This window comes from Lissotriton vulgaris, unplaced genomic scaffold, assembly GCF_964263255.1.
Source record: "Lissotriton vulgaris unplaced genomic scaffold, aLisVul1.2 SCAFFOLD_2660, whole genome shotgun sequence".
Classification (NCBI taxonomy): Eukaryota; Metazoa; Chordata; class Amphibia; order Caudata; family Salamandridae; genus Lissotriton; species Lissotriton vulgaris.
In genome coordinates this window covers 217,652-237,922 of record NW_028241827.1, presented here as the reverse complement: position 1 = coordinate 237,922, position 20,271 = coordinate 217,652, and the positions used below count along the sequence as shown (strand labels likewise).

General features: G+C 41.3%; 1 protein-coding gene across 1 annotated transcript in view; it reads right to left on the bottom strand.

Annotated features, from left to right (window-relative positions):
• LOC147669876 (putative cation-transporting ATPase 13A5) overlaps positions 1 to 20,271 on the bottom strand; it is a gene marked incomplete at its 3' end in the record, with an annotated part of 192,652 nt that overhangs the window by 93,283 nt on the left and 79,098 nt on the right. Inside the window, exons 15-19 of the mRNA XM_086948182.1 lie at positions 18,948 to 19,104; positions 16,507 to 16,624; positions 9,582 to 9,706; positions 6,214 to 6,377; positions 2,271 to 2,390 (exon numbers count right to left, since the gene is read on the bottom strand). Coding sequence (XP_086804308.1) covers positions 2,271 to 2,390; positions 6,214 to 6,377; positions 9,582 to 9,706; positions 16,507 to 16,624; positions 18,948 to 19,104 — 684 coding nt within the window. The remainder of the gene's footprint in view (positions 1 to 2,270; positions 2,391 to 6,213; positions 6,378 to 9,581; positions 9,707 to 16,506; positions 16,625 to 18,947; positions 19,105 to 20,271) is intronic.

Here is a 20,271-nt window from a genome sequence, read left to right as displayed (position 1 = left end):
TAAATGGGTCATAGGGATGTGCCACGTTTACGCCGCAGTTGCATGACGCAAACGTGGCGCATTCCCAACATAAATCTGCTCCAAAGTGTTCTAGCACTGAGTCTACTTAATTTCCAAAAAGACAAGTGCCATTGAATGGCAAGTCAATGAGATACTGTTGGACATCACTTAAAGATCTGCTGGACCATATCCAAACATGGCGCTGAACACCACATTGGTTCCCATTGCTCTACCCGGGCATTTGGTAGTGTCCAGGTCTAATTTTAGAGAGTACTTTGACGCATGTTGCCCGTCTTTTATAAACCACTGAAGATAAAGTTGAACATCAATTGAGACCATTGGCCAGATGTCTGCCAACCTTTACCACAACCATGCAATTTGCTCCCTGGAAGGCAGCTTATATTAACTGATTGCGGAGCAAAACTAACTGAGGAAAATTTTTATTTGCGAAAGTCTCCATGCATTTTGACTATCTCAGGTTTAGTTGGGAACACAATGGGGTTCAGTCGGCTGGTAGAGGTTTGTACCACCAGGTTTTCTGGTGAAGGGTGCTGGAGCAGGAAGGTAGGATCACCGGGGCAGACCTGTACCGCCTTGCAAGCTGCCTGTTCACTGGAGGGAAGTTCTTGGCCTTGCCCAGGGGCCCAACAGAGTTATCATGAGGGCCTTGTTGAAAGGACAGATAGGTTCTTGTGTTGTCTGTCCTGGGGAAGGACCTCCATTTAGACATTTGCCTTGACCACAGTAGTGGGCAGGGTGAGGTCTAAACCCACTGCTGCTCTGCTAATGACAGTGGCAAGGAAGGCAAATTATTCTGTAAACACATTAGGTAAGTGTGAGTGAAGGCCAGTGCTAGTGTCTGATGATGTGTCTAAGCTCTGGCATCCTGGAAGTTTAAAAATGGGATTCCATTGTCACATTGTGTACTGGTGTCTTCATTATTATCATCAGTATATTTATGAAATTGTTGTGGAAGCGATACAGGGTCAGTGTGTGGGTCTATGTGAGGTCAGTGTGATGACAATAGATGTTGCTCTGGGTTTATTTTGGACTCAAGAGGACTATAGACTCTTACTCTAGCATCCGTGGTGTTGGTGCCAAAGTCGTGGATGACCTAGGGGCGAAGTTAAGTGGCATAGTCAAGGATGGACCTGCCAGTGATAAACAGATACAAGGCCAGCTCGGATCCTTGGGGCCTGAAGGGTAGCCAGAGGGATCCAGTTGGATACCCAAGATTAGGTCCATTACCTCCTTAAACTGACCTATTTTCTGGCAAACCGGGCCGCACTGAAAGGAGGGCTGCAATTGGATCTGATGGGATACCGAGTTTGCCGCTTAGAGGTCCCTATGGTATCTTGCAACTCTGAATGGTGAATGAAGCAGGATGTAGGGGAGCCTTGTGAGACTTTCTGCATTTCTTTGATTTCCTGAACTTACCCGAAGATCTCAATTTTAATGACAAGTGTTACTGAGATTGGCCTTGGGAGTGTGAGCACATTCATGTCCATACTTTGACCATGACTGGGCCTTTTGTGACTACCTCTATCTCCCCAACCTACAATGTGGCACATTTGTCATGTGACACCGGGGCATTCTAGGGACCAAGAAACCAGAGACATGACCTTGTGAGAGTCTGACACTGACATCTGTTTGTGCCAGTCCTTGCACAGCTTTAACCCTGTCGCTTTAGGAGAGGACATGCCCCTATCACAGCAGAAAACAATTTGATGGGACAATTCTGCAAAGTCTGACAGAACTCAAGGGAGCAAGATCTGCAACCACATCAGAAGGCACGGAAAGAAAGGAACTGACCTAAGCCTGCAGAGACGGTGGATATGTTGGGGCCCCAATGTCACCTATGGGACCAGCCTAACCTGACGTTAGCTGCATGACACCAGCTACTCATTCACAAGGCAATTACTGAAAACAATCTCCAGATGCAGTCTGGCAGCTTGGGACAATCACAAGGTGAGGTATCTACGGGTAGAAGTTTTCATAAGGAAGTAAATGTTTGACACAGTGAATTGGAACACCACAGAGCACAGGCTAATTGACATGGGGCCACTACCAAACAGCTGGGGTTGGTGTCAACTAGCCAACATCATTGTAAGCTCCTTTCTGTACAAATAGAACATTAATATGCTACAAATTCTGCTATTCAGAAACTTCAGCTGCGTGGTAGCATGCCAAAGAACTAAACGTCCACGAAAACCTTCAAAATCATAACTCGTGTATGCAACTGAACATCATTTTTTCCTTGCAATACTTACTTTTGGAAGCATACTGTAGAAATGCTGCACTATGATCTGATAAGATGTTCCACTCATAGCAAAGTAGTAGTCATCCACTAGATAGTTACAAGTTGGTCCATTGCCGGTATTGAAGTGCTCCTATTGAAGAGATAAAAATTATTTTAAGATTTGTAAGTAAAGGGCAGTGAAAAGTTAATAGTGTCAATTATGGGCAACTCAACATAAGACCCGAGGTAAGAATGACCAGATCTGCTCCGTAGTACACCTGGAAACCTGTGCCGGGGCAGCTTTTGATGTCTGCTCCTGGGAATGTATGTGACTATCAAAAAGAAGTGCATCTGCATCTACACACAGATATAAGTCTATTAGTGCATTTTTACCACATTTTTGAGAATTGGGCCACTATATTCAAATATTTATGACTAACATAGTACAGTATACAGAGTTATTTTGGGGCCTTTCATTACTTATTCAAGGAGTATCCTCTCAAACTAACATGGTTGTAAAGGTTGATTCATGTTCTCAGAAGCTCATTCTGTTGGATTATTTTTTGGCTTTCTACTTTTACAGAATTCCTGATTTGAGCCTAGGGTTCAAGCCACGTTGGAACATCAAGGTCACCTACCCTATCAAGCTGTTTGAGTCAAGGTACCTGTCTCTGGAACCATTCCATGTAGTTGAACCAAAATGAGACTCTATTTTTGACTTAGGTCTGAATCAGATTTGAGGGCACAGGCCATGGGCACAATACCTTAATATGTGCAGCACAACTAGAACACTGGACTTTATGAGGCCCAACAGAGTCGTGCAGTCAGAATTCACATTGACATTAATAATCACCAAGGGGAAATGTTACCATTTTAAATTTAGGACCCAGTTCAGAGTTTGTCGGACTGTGCACATTGCCACAAATGTGACAGACAACCCTGTCCACCAAACTGACTTTCAGCCCAACCTATTTAGAGCTGGTCAGACTGTTAAGCTTCCCCCGGCAGTGGCCCAGCTGGGACAGCCATCTGGAAACCTACACTACCGGCCCAATGGAGTCATTGTAGACACATCATACTGTCTTGCATAGAGCGGATGACCACATGTACTTTTATCTCTTCTGGAATGCTAGGGAAGTCCTGAGAAAAAAATAGACAAATGACCCTCACACCTTGTTTGGAAGTTTCATTTTGGGAAACAAAAGCGCCTGGTGAGCAATTGCCTGAACCATGGTGTCCATTCATGAGTCTTTCAGTAGCTTCAGAGGATCTGTCTTGGTAGGGCAGACTCACAGGTGGTAGAGTTCAGGCAGTGTGGTTGGAAGTCTTTCATGCCCCGGACACCTCAGATCAGGAGGCAGCCAACTGGCCCTTGGAGTCACTCTGGGTCCAAGTGATGTAGGTCCAGTCCTTCTCACCCAGGCAAGGAGGGCAGCAGATCAGCACAGCACAGCACAGCAAAGCAACAGTTCTTCCAGAGCAGCAGCCTGGCAGAGTAGCAGCGCTTCAGCAACACAGCAGTCATTCTTCCTTGCAGAGTATCCACAGGTCCAGAAGTGTACTGATGTGGTGGTGTCTAAGGTACATTACTTATACCCAGTTGTGCCTTTGAAGTTGAGCATATTTCAAATACATGCATTTGAAGTGCAAAGAGGTCCTCCCTTCCTACCCTTGCCCCTAACTCACTACAGGGCGTATGCAACCCTTTGTGTGGAGACAGGACCCAACCTATTCAGGTGTAAGTGAGGATGGGTACAACTCTTCTCTCCCATGCGGCCAGGATGGCCCTCCAAGTCAAACCTAAGCTCCCACTCTGTGTGGCTGTCTAGGGGGAAAACACAATCCCAGCTGTCACCCACCCCAGACATGTGAGCAGAGACAGGTAGCGGGCGCCAAATGGCTAAAGTGAGAAAATACTAACTTTTTTAAAGTGTCATTTTAAAATATGCTGTTTAAAACCTGACTTCACCATAAGTTTGGATTTTAAATTATGATTCCAGCGATACCAAACTCGAAATGTCTATCTCTTTGCAATTGGGAATTACGCGTATAAAATATAATACGATTACCTAATGTTATCTGTGGAAGAAATAGACCTTTTACAGCAGTGAAAACCAAATTGAAGTATTTTTACTACCAGGACATGTAAAACTTAAAAGTACATGTCCTGCAATCGGGGAAGATGGCTGAACATTACGGAGAGCAGGTAACTGAGTGGCGGGCACTGTGACAACACCAATTTTTATTTTCCTATCTTGTCCCAATGGAAAACTTCACTGTTATAAGGGATTCTTCATGTTAACCTATGGGAGAGGTAGGCCCTGCAGTATTGAAAAATTAATTTAGGTGTATTTCACTTCCAGGACATGAAAACACTTGTCAAACCTTTTAAATACATGGCACCCTGCCCTCTGAGCTGTTCAGGGCATACCTTATGGATGACTTATATGTATTCAAAAGGAAGATTTAGACATGGCAAGAGCTTTAACTGGGCTGGTCGACATGGCAGTTTAGAACTTCACACACAGACTCTGCAATGGCAGGCCTGATACATGTTTAAAAGTCTACTTAAGGGGGTGGCACAAAATGTTCTGCAAGCCCACTAGTACCATTTAATTTACAGGCCCTGGGCACAGGTAGGGCATACTACTAGGGGCTTAGAAGTAAATTAAATATGAAAATTGTGGATAAGCCAATGCTACCACATATTGGGGAGAGATCACAAGAACGTTAGCCCTGGTTAGTTGTGGTAAAGTGCACAGCCCTAAAGCCAACAAAAACAAATTGAGCAAAAAGAGGAGGAGTTGGCAAAAAGTTTGGGGGTGTCATTGCAAAAGGCCTTTCCAACTTTATATTTAATTAATTAAAAAGCTGAAATAATTTAATGTATTTCTAATTATTTTCTATGTGGTGTCATAAACTTCCTGCCGCCATTAATTTCTACGGAAATGAGTTGCAGTGCCTGTGAGTACTATTGTAGCCCAATTGTGTTTTCTATTTCAAAGTCTTTATTATCCATATGGCATGCTATAATAAAGCAGGTTGTTAAAGGATGATATTTTATTCTCAGTGGGACCAGAAATATGCATTATTTATGTTTTATTTATTATTTATTACTTTTTTTTACCATTTATTGGACTTTTAAAATTACCTATCCTTGTTGGAAGGGTTTTCTCTTATTTTCTCTTTTTAAATTGAACTTCTCCTTTTTTATACGTGTTGTTATATAATAATATTTGTATCTCTGATATCTCCTGTTATATTGTATTATCTGTATTTTCTGTATGTATTGTGCCTTGTATGATTTGAATAAAGCTGGAATAAAGGAATGGTGATGAGTTACAGTGCATGTGAGTACCCATCTCTGGCACTTTAATTACTCTAAAGCTGAGCTGGAGTACATTCACTACTATTGTAAGTCCTCTGTTTATTGGATGTAGTAACTTTAGAAGTGTAGTATGTGAATAACAATTGGCTTATGCATGTTTGTATTTGCAAGTCCCTTCCTAAACACCACCTGTTTTAGGATTAAGTATTCCCCATTTTGCAGGCTCTCACACTGGTCCCTTCTGATATTTACTACCAAATGTATACTACGTTTGCAGAGATATCCAAACATGTGGCAGAGATCTCCACCCAGAAAACACAGAAGTGGCAGAGGCAGAGGTGATTATCATAATCATAGTTCATGAGCAATACAACTATAGTACTACTTTACGTTCTACAACATACAGTTTTAGAATCAGCCCCTTTTTTTATTCAGAGAAGATCCACATTTCATCTTGAATGCTGTAGACACATTTTACTTTTCAAAAAACCACATTTGCTTTGTGGTGTAGTCACATGAATAACCTTCAAAGGAATTGTTAGTGTTTAATTTACCCAACCTTAATCATAACAAGCAATAGGCAAGATAGAGTAAAGGGACTTTACAGCATCAAGTTAAGTCCTTCCAAGGAAGAGGAGATATTTACATTTCTTATGTGTTTGGTATTCAGATCGTCTTCCTGTGTCCGCAGTATGATGGAGGCGGGCGTGGATCCATCCGGTGCAGTGGCCTCCACCAGGATCCCCTTGCTTCCTTCTGGGACCATCCCTGACGTCTTTGCAACAGTGAGAGCAGTCTGGAGATTGTCTCCTGTGAGGAGCAGTAAGATTGGTCTGTAAGCATGATATGCACAGAGCAAGGCAAAATATATGTGCCTCACTTCCACACATACTGATGGGTCCAAAGCATATATTCTGGAAACGGCAGTAAAACTGATCACAGTAAGGGGACTGGTGCTGAAAACAGTCCACCTCTTCTCTCAAACTCCCCCCACCCCTCCATTCAGTTGTTGAGGTAATGTTTACCTATGTCCCCTCAGTATTCTGTCCTCGATATTTTTGAACCATAATACTCTGGGGCTTGATATTTGGTGGTACAATCAAGTCACAGTACACACATGCATGTAGAGCATTTGTAAAGCATGGACCTACTGGCAAACCAAACAAGCCAAGGTCAGAGGAGGTTGTGGCATAAAATGGCTGCTTGACTAAAGTAGTTAAGATAGTTGAGAAGATCTAATGAAAGGTGTAGAAGAGAAGGGAACTTGCAAGTGGGGATTTTTCTTAAGAACATGTCTTTCACCTGAGTAGAATACAGGGCCTTACATTGTGGTGTATAATAAATCTATCTTTACAGCATCTACATTTTCCTCCTAACATTGAAATGCTTGGAAGTTTTGGTAGAAAAAGTACCTCTTATTCAGCACCCTGGGACTGAAATATTTTCAATTGGGCCACTTCCAGCCTCCTTTGCTGCAACTTAATCATTGCTTTTGTTAAGCCCCCCCCCCCCTCCTCCTGCCACCTTTGAATAGGATGGAAGTAAAGTCTTTGCAATATAGAACTGAGTTAAGAGGCTTGGATAGTGGTGGTAAGCAGGCTGTTACACCCACTCACCCTAATCTGACAGATGCCACTCCCCCATATTTCGGTGCTCTGTGGCTCACTGGCTAAATTTGTGAAACCTTAAAAGTGACTTGTCCCATATGGTCCTGAAGTTGTATCCTACCAGCGACCGTACAACCAGGTGGAAACACCTCTGACAGGCCAATCTCTACACTTACCTTCCCTTCATGGTCCAATCTCAAAATCATCTTACTTGAAAGCCCCCGGCCTTTATCTAGATGTGCAACTGACTGTTTAGTACTCAATACTAAAACACATTGTTTCCAATAGACTCACCCTACCACATCTCCTCTTAACATACACAGCTTTGCATTTTATGGTTTAACTTCTCAGTGTTTGGCTAGTAGAAAATCCTGCTGAATTCTAAATTTTTGAACCACTTAAAGGTCCCATGTTTTGAGAAAATACATACTTTTGAAGGTCAAGTCAGTTGTTAGTACAAGGTCAAGTTAGTTGTTAATATTTAAGTGAGGGGAGACTAAATGCCTGATTCAGAAATAGACTTGAGACTCCAAACGTTTCGGGTGTGGAGTCTCCACACTAGGGCAGAATCTCCAGATGGGGCACTCCCTGTAGTGCATCGTACAGTGTCTGCCACGAGTGCGGAGACTCCAGACTCGGACCGTGCAGGTAAGAGTGGTGGGTGTGTGGAGGCTGGTGGGGGAGATTTCAACAGATGACAATGAGGGAAAACTAAATAAATTATGAATTTTCCCACGTGGTCATCTGTCGAAACCCCCCCCACCAAGCCCCACGCTCTTACATGCACAGGAAGCGACTGGGAGACTCCACCATGAGTCAGTCGCATGTTCCTTTGTGAATCCACCCAAAGTGGCTGCAGTCTTTGGAGCTGAGAAGGAAACATGGTAAGACCAAGTATTCATGATAGTTACATGAGAGGGCGTAAAGAGAAAGCAACCAGAATGGAAAATGGAGAAGATTAAATTGTTGGCTTCTTAGACCACTAGGAATGGTGTGTATTGTAGAATGCTAGCTCACTGAAATGGTCATTCTAAGGACATGAAATTGTGACTTGCTTGGAATCATTTTCAAGCTTTTAGTGGAGTTCTCCATAGTTATCATTTCTTCAAGTTAATACGATTTCCTCAAACGTTTCAAACTATTATTCAGGTAGCCTCATTGTGAATGATTTTATATGCCCAATACACAGAAGGTTCATCAGGCACAGCCTCACAGCCAGCCTCCAGTCCAATGCCCAGTGTGATAAGGCCCCTGGGTTATGACCCACTAAGCACTACTGCTCCTCGCCCCAACACCAGGCTCTAACAAGGGGTTTGTTTCTAAAATACAAAGTGCTGATCTGCTGCCACAACATGGTGGCCAAGCTTTACAGCATCTTTATAAACTGCTCCCAGCCATCCACAGAAACTCAGCAAAAAACTATTCCCTACAAAGCCAGAGGGGATCTTTACATTGGATTGAGGGTTCTGTAATGTATGTGCATAGACATGATCTCTAATGCACCAGCAGCTGGCAGGGTGCCCCCAAACTAAATTACCCCAAACTATGTCCAAAGGGAAAGATGCTGAATGATATCCTCTTAGAAGTTGAACCCAATATAGGGGTTTGTATATGAGAGTCCAAATCAATACCTGTTTGAGAGCAACACGCATCCTTTCGAAATAACCAGCAAAATATTGACGACAAATCATCAAGGCGACCCCAGAAATATTCAATTGATCTATGAGGCCATTTGGTTCATCAAGGCTAATCACTCTAGCCATTTGTAACTCTGGCTTTCTAACTCCCCATCTGAATATACTGCAGGAGGGGATCATTGTGATATATTTTCATGGGGTGTCTATCTTGGATAAGATTTTTGAATATTTTAGATATTTGTGAATGGCAGGGTGTTTCTAAAATGTAGCAGAGAGTGGGACAATATTGACCTGGACATTCTGACAATGTTGCCTGAACCTACTCTAAAAACATCTTAATTTTCCTTAGAAAAAGCTCAAAAAGGCAAAAAGCAGGAACATATTATTGTACATATGGATGTTTGATATTCGTTAGATTGACCTAAATCTTATTTGTTTCCGAAAGTATGTTCAGTGCTCCATTAGATGGCTCAATCCTTACAATATTTTGGGCTACCTTCGAAATTTACAAGCCATTCACACTGATCATGTCAAGGTTTAGACATCTTAAGTAGTCTAACAGTTACACTAGGCATTTGAGACTACAAATTTCTGTTCTTGCTATTATGAATATCCGACAAAGTATTCCCTGATATTGCTTAGACTCTGTATTCTGAATGAAGTCCTCAATGCAAGAACCATTGTGGACCTATTTCCTTTCACAATGTGAATTCACTTCACACCCCGTAATCATCCCGAAGGCACAATAAAATAATTTCATTACTTCATACCCGTAATCATGATGACCCTAATTTGAGCATCAAGCAGCTCCTGCAAGGCAGGCTTGGTCTCAGCCTTCACTCTATTTTCCATTACAAGAAATCCAAGGAAGTCAAGGTCTGATTCAGCTTCATCCCTGAGAGAAAGAGAAACCAGAGAAGTGTGACTCAGATATGAATGAGCAGCAGAGATGACACTAGTTAAGGATCATTAGACATGGAGTCCAGAGGTTCTTACCTTTATGAAAAAAGAGCACAGTTCCCAAAGCAGATCACACCCTTAATCATTCAAGGAAAATTCCTATTTTACAGAATTTAAATTTTAGGATCCCTTGTCAATGACAATTCTTCTCATGAAAATTCATCTGACCTGTGGGATTGTCTTGTGAGAAGGTCTGCTCCTAGGGAGGGGTTTGAGGAATTGTCAAAGTCTGCCCACTAATAACAAGTAGTCGACACCAACACATTTGCAAGCAAGTTTGCTGGTACTAACCAAACACTTGCAAGACCACTGCCAAGCTGAATACATCTGCACAGCAAGTTGAATGTGCATACAAGCGTAGTGAACACACCCTAAATATGTGGCGTTTTAGAGAAAGGGTGTTCTATTACCACATGAACCTTTGTACAGCTCTACATTTGCTAAGTTACTCAGAGTTTAATCCATTACATTTTTGAGTATTGATGAGTTTATGCAATTCACAGAATCAAGGTAGTGGTCCTAGAATTGATGAGCGTTTTTAATTAATCAGAAATACACTTCAAATATACTCATACACCAAGGAACTACATTTCAGATTCTACACCTGCAATGAAGTAAACAATATATATGTATGCTTTCTATTATAAATATGTTTCATTGTTAGAACATAGACACTTGAAGAATAGTCTATAGAACGCTGGTATCAAAAACCCTTATCAGATTAATTTCACTTCCCTTGGGAAGCATATTTCTAGAGATGTCAATCTTTTTCCTGCCTTGGTGATTGGATTATTTATTTAGCACATTTCCCTGGAGGGCTGTACTTCAGAAAAAAACAATCAAACATAATTCAAATGTAGCATATGCTGTTTATTATGAAAATCTAGTTGCAGCCTTATGCCACCTGTTGCGATTATTGTAATACTTGGTGTGTCAAATATTAGCAACAGTAATGCCTGCTGTGATGCACTAAAAAAACTGCTGTAAATTAATATTGAAATAGACATACATTGGCCTAGCTGCACTTTTGAAAGGGACCTAGCCTCAGGTCAGGCAAGTTAGGGTATAAAGAAAACAAACAAGTTTGGATTTGAAATGAAATGTGTGGAATGTATACCAATTGATTTTAGTAACTTATATAATGAACTTGTATGCATTCTGGCGAAGGCAACTTGAAAGCGCCATAATGTGGTGAACGTCCTGAACATGTCACATTCTCACATCAATTTTGTAGTTATTACATTTCAAAAAGTTGACCTGTCATTTAATAAGTTTCATTATTTCAACATCAATGGAACCCTTGGGTCACAATAAAAAGGAGGTATGACGACAAAGAAGAGACATGGAAAGACATTTGAATATTGCCCTCCAGTAACAGACCTTAATTTTTAGATCTAAAAAATATAATTTTAGGAGATTGTACACTTTATTACATCATATGAGATGCAAAATTAATGGTGAATGTACTCTAGGAAGAGAGAGCCAAACAGTAGGGGAATCTCTAGGTATGGAGGGAAGTCCTCATCCAGGGGAACAAATGTAGGGTCTCAGTTGACCTGGCAAGTAGGGATATGGATTACTTTGTTATTACTAGTACAAATAGTCTGCTCAAGGATAAAAACCTTGCCTGTACAATAGCAGCACACAGAGAAAGAGCAAAAAGCCAAAAATTATTGTTTTTGTGCAGGGAGGTGTCCCTTCCTGCATATAAACATCATCAAATAATGATGATTTGCTACTTCTAGGCGTACGACATTGTGCAGCAAACATAGAAGTAACATATCGCCATTATGGATTGTTTACGTGCAGGAAAAGACACCTTCCTGCACATCGACAATCGTTTCCTGCAATGCAGGCACCCTTGCACTATGGCACAAGGGTGCCTGCATTGGCACTAGGCAGCTAATTTTAGCACCAGCGCTAGGGAAAGCAACGGGGTGCGCTGTATTGTTGTAAATATAGCACATCCCAGCGTTTTGGAAATTTTAGCGTATGGGGGAAAATTTGGCACAGCTCCGTGGTACGACATTTCTTTGTAAATTTGCTCCCTAGTCTCCCCCTATATCTGGTAGGTGATGCACATATGAAAGAGCCTTGGAGATCAGTGACTTCGCTTCTTATACCCCAGAAACATTATCAGCAGTTTTGTGGGGGAATTCAAATAAAGATGCTCTTTTAGTCTTACTTAGTATATCATCATCTCTGATTATTTATTCAATATGAGCTTTTAATATTTGTTGAGCAAGTTTGACTATTTATACAGAGTCAAACTGTACATCTTAATTCAGATTGTTAGATTGTTTGTTCTATACTTTTATGGTTTTAATATAAAAAAAGCTAATAAAGTGTATTAATGATGAAGAGCCATGGACATAGTATTTTGAATCATGTAATTCCTTATTGACAATCATAAAGGTAACAGGGAATCACTGCATTTATTAACACCTGTCATTGCAAGATGGTACACTCCTGAGAGTTTATGTTGTTCTAGGCATTGTTTTCTAATCATTTATTTCTGTGTGTATTGATTTGGTGACACCCCGACAATGCCAATAAATCTGACCTTTAGGAATTACAACCCATTTTACAGTGTTCAGCTTGCCTTGGCATACATTGTTATATAGTGTCACAAGGGGAATTTCCACATGACAACTTGTATATCTTTGTGATTTAGTGCATTGTATCAAGTAGTATGTGTGTAATAAGGTACTTTTTTTATAAGCAAAAGCGTTGACTGTACAATGATTTATTGATGTTGTTTGTTGCCTGCCTATGGATCATAGTAAAAAGGCACAGAAATTCCTCAAAGAAGGTCTTGGACAGTTCTGCCTTATTACCCTGAGAGAGTTGAGTATTGCAACGGAGTAATGGCCTCCTAGTAGATTTCAGACGTATTGCTTGTGAAGGGCCCAGACATTCCAAACCAATAATCCTCTTTCTTGCAAATAAAGGCAGGGTTATGGTTAGAGTTACGTTTACAGTTTGGGTTAAGCGTAGTATTAGACTTAGCATATGGGTGCCTTGTTAGAAAACATTATTTTGATGTAATTAATTTAATTAATAATAAAAAATATTAGTATTATTGTAAATCTGTGATATAATATAAAAGTAAATAACAAGTATTTTAATTCAAGATTAATAATAAAGCATGTTTCATTGGCTAATGGTAGGATAAGCATGTTTCATTGGCTAATGGTAGGATAAGCATAAGACTATGCCCTAATATTTATTTTAATTTTTGATTAAATTTAATTTAATTTAATTTATTTTCCATAATTGAATTCCTACAGAAATATTTATATATTTACATTGTTTAGCGACCGTGTTAGGTAAAGGACAAAAACAGTATGCCTATATTATATAATCACGTAAAATAAAGTATGTCAATTTAATGTATTATTTTATATGTTATGACTAGCAGCCCGTCCCGACCTTGTCCGGGAGCAATCAGGCTTCCCCGATCCCCGCCTGCCCCGACATTGTCCCCCGGATGTCACAAAGGCCCAGTGTTGAGGCGCTCTGCATAAATCTCCATGGCAGATGCTGTAAGTCCCCGTCCCCCGCCTGCCCCGACCCCCGCCTGCCCCCAGATTGTCCCCCGGAGCCTTTCCTCAGCCGATGTAAATTGTACCCTTCTGTTTTGTTGTAAGTCCCCGTCCCCCGCCTGCCCCGACCCCCGCCTGGCCCGACATTGTCCCCCGGAACCTTACCTCAACAGATCTAAATTCTATCCTTCTGTTTTGGTGTAAGTCTCCGTCCCCCGCCTGCCCCGACCTCCGCCTGCCCGACATTGTCCCCCGGAGCCTTACCTCAGCCGCAGCTCCTCAGTTCACTGCTCCTCACCTCCTCCACCGCGCCATGTCCGCCGCTCGTCATCGCTCCTCCCCCGCGCCATGTCCGCCGCTCCTCCTCACGCTCCTGGACGCCGCACCTCCCCGCGCTCCTGAAGTCAGCACGCAGGCCGCGGCCGGCGCTTCTTCGAGTGGACTACTTTTTTTATAATGTAATCTTTCAAATATAACGTATTTTTTAACTTTATATAGCCTGTGTCCATCTGCACACCCTGAGGATTACAACGATATATCGGGTGTGTGGATTGGCACTGTGGTTCCCGAGTTTACCCGCCTCAAAGCCTCAAAGTTCTTCCTTTATAATAGTAGTATAGATTTACTGTCTACGTTAATCAATATATATTTTCTATTGAATTGATTATATTTCTTATGGTTTTATTGTGTATATATGTTATATTTTTATTTTACATTATATTTGTTTTGAATATTTTACATTTTTTTTATTCATTTTCATGGTAATACAATTTTAGCATAGAGTAAAATAAATATGTGCATTAGATATGGCACAGTATATATATGTTAATGAGGCTTATTCAATGTGTGCTCGGCAATGGAAAGCAGCGTCAATTTCCTTTCAGCATGTCTCTTTTTGGCAATGGAAAGCGGCGTCAATTTCCTTTCAGCATGTCTCTTTTTGGCAATGGAAAGCGGCGTCAATTTCCTTTCAGCATGTCTCTTTTTGGCAATGGAAAGCGGCGTCAATTTCCCTTCAGCATGTCTCTTTTTGGCAATGTTAATGAGGCTTATTCAATGTGTGCTCGGCAATGGAAAGCGGCGTCAATTTCCTTTCAGAATGTTGACAATGTAAATGATGCTTATTCAAATCTGCGTCTTTCTGTTTTCCTGTCCGCACGTTTATTGTACTTTAAATTGTGAAAGTTGCATGAACTTAATTGAGCCGGCCGTGAACGGCTTTGTCCTTACGATGCTAATAATGTGCTCCCTAGTTTGTTGTACTGCAAAACTCTGAAAACTGTCTCTGATTTTGCGCGGCTAATCGAGTGCTCCCTTCTCCGAACGCATTAGACCCTACGACAGGAATAATGTGTCGAGTGCGTCAAGCATTCCGTGTGCTAATTTTTAATTTTTTTTGTCGCATGCGTGTTTGGACCAATGTATGAAAGTGTAGCATAGTTTTGTTTTCAAATACTGTGCAACATTTATTTAATGTGGCGTGATTGGTTGTAGCGTGATTGGTTGTTTGGTAAGGCGCGCCCCTTTGGTGTGGTCTGACACTGATCGTGTTTGTTACCGCGCCCCTTTTGGTTACGAAGCCGCGCCCCCTTGTTTATTATGGATCCGAACCCTGCTGAAAATCGCGAATGTGTTAGCGATGTTGGGACTGAAGTGAGTACCCAGCCCATGCCACACAGCGAACTTGTAAGGCATGTCCCTATCACAATGTATTCGCCGACATGCAGCCGTATAAAGGTTTGTTTTTCAAATCGCTATGTACAAAACGGTGTTTATGTCTCCACTGACACGTGTAAAAATGTTTTCATTTTTCTTCTTGAACTTCCTGAAGTCGCTGTGTTTTGCGAAGGGGCTGTGTTTTATGTGTGGTTGAAGCTCGCAGCGCCTGTAAGCGAGTGAAGTGTCATGAATTTTGAGACATGCCCCTCTGCCAATGTTACCGCCCACATTAGTTTGCCACGCCCATGCTACTCCCTAACAGCAGAACAACGCCCACAATTAACTACTTTTTCCCGAATCTTGTTTGCCCTTTGTAATGTATATGTTGGACAAATGTATACCCTATGTCCATCTCGTGGACCTCCCGTTTCCAACGCTGTATTGGGTGTTGTGATTGGTGGTGTACTTCTTGAGTTTACCCGCCTCAAAGGTTCCCAGTTCTCGCTTTATAATAGTAGTATAGATTAGAGGTAATGTTAGACATGGAGATAGGGTAAGGAAACAATAATTCTCTTAATTTGATTTTATTAACAAAAATGTAATGATACTAAAATGAATAAACATGATATTTGTAAATGATTTGATTAGTGCTAAAGTTTAGAAACAAGATAAAGGTCGTAAATAATAAATGGTGTTGCTGACATTAAAGTTAAATGTAGGCAGACAAGGTAAATATGTTAAGATAATAGTGGAATAGTTAATGGCAGGAGACGTAATGGCAAGAATTGATTATTCAAGACCACAGCAAGTTTGAATTGATAGGTGTCTCTGGTACATTCTCTAGAAAGTCTGCAGGCACTACATACTCACCTTCACTACAATAACATGTGTTTCAAGCTTTGAAAGAGTATTTGTTGCACTGTCACTCTCCCAGCCCTCTTTGCAGAATACATCTAATAACAGGATGGTGGGATATACTATAAGAGTGGCAGATCTCAGTCTTGCCTACTGCATCAAGAGAAAAGCAAGATTTAGACCCCAGACAAAATGTATTTTAGCACCTTCAAGCATTGTTCGCGCAGTATGTCTTTAATAAAAAGTAGACTAAACGTATGAGTTTCATCCCCATTAGAAAAGAGGTTTGTCAAAGACGTATTCAGTAGCAAATGACCAGACACATTCCAAGCCCCAGCCTCACATTAAATGACTTTTTAATGTATATAATGATTGAGGACATTATGACAGTCAGATATTAAAAATGTTTGTATAAATGGGTGCAAAATAAAATATAACAACAAATAAGAAAATGATGTGAGGTCAACTTTGAACTTTCCTCTTTGAGACATAGGGTACCAGTAGCTGCTGGGGTCATACATGAAGCAAACGTACATAGAGACTGAGAGTTTCCACTGGAAAGAAAACCCGAACTGTGTCCCCTGTCAAAGTTACCCAAATATACAGTTTGTTTCCTTTTAACTGTCATTTTTTGAATGGCAGTGTTATGCAAGAATGGTATCACCGTTTGACTTACCTAGTAAAGCTCTCATCTGCAAAGTCCAAGCCTGTAGGCAAGGCTTTATACGCCAGTCCAATGACTCTGAATCCCCTCTTGGTGTAGAGGTCAAGTTCTCTTGAGAAGTTGGAAGGCACTGTGTGGGCAGGAAGAATGGGTCATTGTCAAACTCATTTTAATGGCTTCAGTGACTTGCAGCTCAGAAGTATACTGGTGGCATTATCTGCAATGGCCACCGTACCCCAGACAAGTTGTTTCATTGGGTCAGGATCTGCTACTACTACAGAGATTACACTTGAAGATGTAGGTAAGAGTAGGCATGGGGAAATCTAAATTGCACTTGCCTAATTTGATACCTTTTTGGGAATTTCAGCTTAGTCTTGTTAAATGAGATTCATGAACTTGCACTACTACTCCGCTGTGAGTAATAATGCACGGTTCAATGTAAACAATTTACAGCTAACACTGTAGAATTTACTGCAAACAAACAGGAGGAACAGAACAAGAGTGGCTGTTGTTCATGATAATCTTGTTTAAATCCATCCTCTTCCTAAAATGTGACACAAACATACATTTCATGCTAAAATATAGTGTGAAATGACAGATTTGCACTTTGCGCAGTTACACAAAATTTAATGCAGTTTTGTCATAATTTCGTGGATGTACACAAATGGAAATTACAAGAATTTCTCACACCCCGGGTTAAGAGTGCCAAACACAATCAGCAAAAGTATAAGAGAATTGTTTAAGCAGAATTGTGCTGAATTATTGGCCAGTAAGAGCCCTTCTTCAGGGCAACTAACAATTTAGTAGTAGCAGTCTTTGGCATACAATTACACAAATTTTTATTTATGCATTTCCATATATTTGTATAACATGAAACAAACCAATGAATCTTATTCACTTAATTGTGACTCATGCACAACACGAACATTATATTATGAATTCAGCTACAAAAAAAAGTCTGAATAAAAATACTTTGCTAAAAGTGATTATTTCTAATTTCGTTGGTCTTTGGCAAGCACAACCCTTTTCATACTTACCTCTGACACTAAGGCCCAGATTTACGAAACCCTTGCATTGCTGTTGTGTTACTCAAGGTGGAGAAAGTCTATGTGTGCTGCATTCTGCAGCACACATAGAAAGAGGAAGGCATTACTTAGGTGGTGGACTTGGTTCGCATTATAAGAGTTTGATGCCATGGAATAACAATCATCCTCCACGGAAGGAAGGTGCAACAGAATCAGGCAGTTGTTAAAATGTGAGATGACATGTAAATGTGTTGCACACATTGATGGTAAACATAGGGACATGTGGTTATCACATGTACTGTTAGTGGCACTTTCCAACAATTTACAGGGTCACAGAGCCACATGAAATGAGCATAAGAATCAGGGGCCTCATTTATGAGGCCTTGCGTCAGTTTTGCGCTGCGGATGCGTCACTTTTTGTGACGCATCTGCGGCGTAAAACATGCGCCTTGTTGCGCCATATTTAAAAAGTGACGCATCTAGGTAGATGCGTCACTTTTTAAACCCCTGCGCCACATTATACCTGCATCAGGTATAATGTATGCAGAGGGGGCGTTCCCCCGCAAAAAGCCTCGTAATAGTGACGCAGTGAAATCTATGAGATTTCACTGCGTCACTTTTAGGATGCTGTTGCGTCAAAATCTTGCGCCTGCCTCACAGCAGGCGTAAGACTGACGCAAGCCCTTTCACATGGGGCTTTCCCCATGTGAAAGGACGCATTGCTGGAGATGCGTCACTTTTGTGACACACTCCAGCAATGCGTCACTTTTGCGCTTACAGATGCGTCAGAAATACTGACGTATCTGTAAGTCCTTGCGACATGATGCGCCATACATTAAATATGACGCATCATTGGTGTCGCAAGGAGTCCGCAGTGAAAAGTGACGCATCGCTGTTTTCACGCAGCGATGCGTCACTTTTCATAAATGAGGCCCCTGGAGTGATTTGTGTGAGGAAGGAACAGTGATGAGGTGTATAGTCAGGCTAGGTTTCACATTTTGATACTTCCACGAATGGGGGAGGTGAGAACAGGTGTAAGAGTAGAGCAGCATACGAAGTCACAAAACAACTATGTGACCTACATCTTAAACAATTACAAAATATTCAACTGAGACATTCCACAAGTGGTTTAGCACTCTTAAAGAGGCTATCTGTGTACTGTTAGGCAAACTAACAAATGCAAATAGATTTGTGAATCTGACTCAGAATATTTACTGGCAACAATTGGTGTATAGTGAAAACATTAAAGCAATAAAGAAGGCAGCAATGGAAATATCAAGAAAATCAAAGCATAAACATTTGAGAAAGATAAATATTGAACAATTGCCTAGGCATAGAATATGGAACATTATTCATGATCTTAGAGATACCTGTGCTTTTTTCCATATGCATGCTGAAAGATTATAGCGAGCCAGAACATCCATATACCTGTTTCTGGTCTGCAATAACTGACTATAGTTTCTGGAGCCCCTTTCATAAAAGCCATAATCTCCTCAGTTCCAATCACACGAACGATAACAGACATCCTCTTCAGACTTGAAGAAAATGGAAACTGACGCACAACAACAATTCCTTCAACTGAAACCTAACAAAAGAAAACATCAATATACTATTTAATTTCAAATCAAAAGCACAGTTACACCAGCTCATTCAGGAAAACAGAAGATACCCACTTGTCTGAAACAAGTCAGACATATTTAGGAAAAATTGATAGAACAATGTTGGTGAATGTGCCCACATTTGAATGCTGAATTGTATGTCAATTGTGAATACAAACATGTCCAATATGTTTTTCCCAAGTATTCCACCCAAAGACCGCATCTAATTACGGGACACATCAGCAAGGGCCCGGAGTTAAAATTATCGCCGCTTTAGCATCCGTTTTCCCACAAAAAGCGGCAATAATTTTAACGCCTTATTAGCAAGGACACCCTAACGCGTGAATCCATGCTTCTTCGCCATTTCCCTCAACGCCCAGCTTTGCATCTCTAATGAGATGCAAAGTGGGGGTTCCTCCCCAGGATAACGGGAGAAATGTCGCTAAGCGACATTTCTCCTATTATCAAGCCTCACGCAAAGAAGCATAGCGACAAGAAAATTAGCCATAACCTCTGTTATCGCTACTTTCCTTACGCCTGCTTTGAAATTGACTTAGCCATGATATCCTATGGAAGGTGGAGATCATGGCTAAGGATGTGTAGCCCTATCACCAAGCTATCCCCAAAAGTTGTGCGATTATCGCTGGCTTTCCAGCGATAATCGCACAGTTGCCAGCTTGTGCTCTGAATTTTATCGCTTTGGAGATAAGCGTTGCTGATAGCACAAATTCAGAGTTGGCCGGTAATATTTATCCTAGCGCTAAGTGCGCTTAGCGATAATTATCGCCATCACTTGCTGTTATGCCCCTATATTAGTACTTTTTACTCGGCCTGGGCAGAGCTCACAGAGTTTCATGGAGTTTCACTCTGTGGAATTCTGCTGAGTTACCAGAAAACTCTGCCAAATTCCACAGAGTTCCACAAGCAGGCAGAGAATTGCTTGGCCACCCCTTGGAAGCTGACCCTGCTGCGGGCGCCAAACAGGCGCCACTTTCGGGCACCCCCTCTCTGCTAGTTTCTCACGCTTCTGAAGTAATTACTCTCTGCCACTACAAACCTGACCAGTGCCTATAGCTTGCCCGGGAAGCGACAAGCGAAACTGCTTTCTCAGAGGGAGCAAGAGAGGGGAGTGCCCTTGACTTTTAACTGAACAT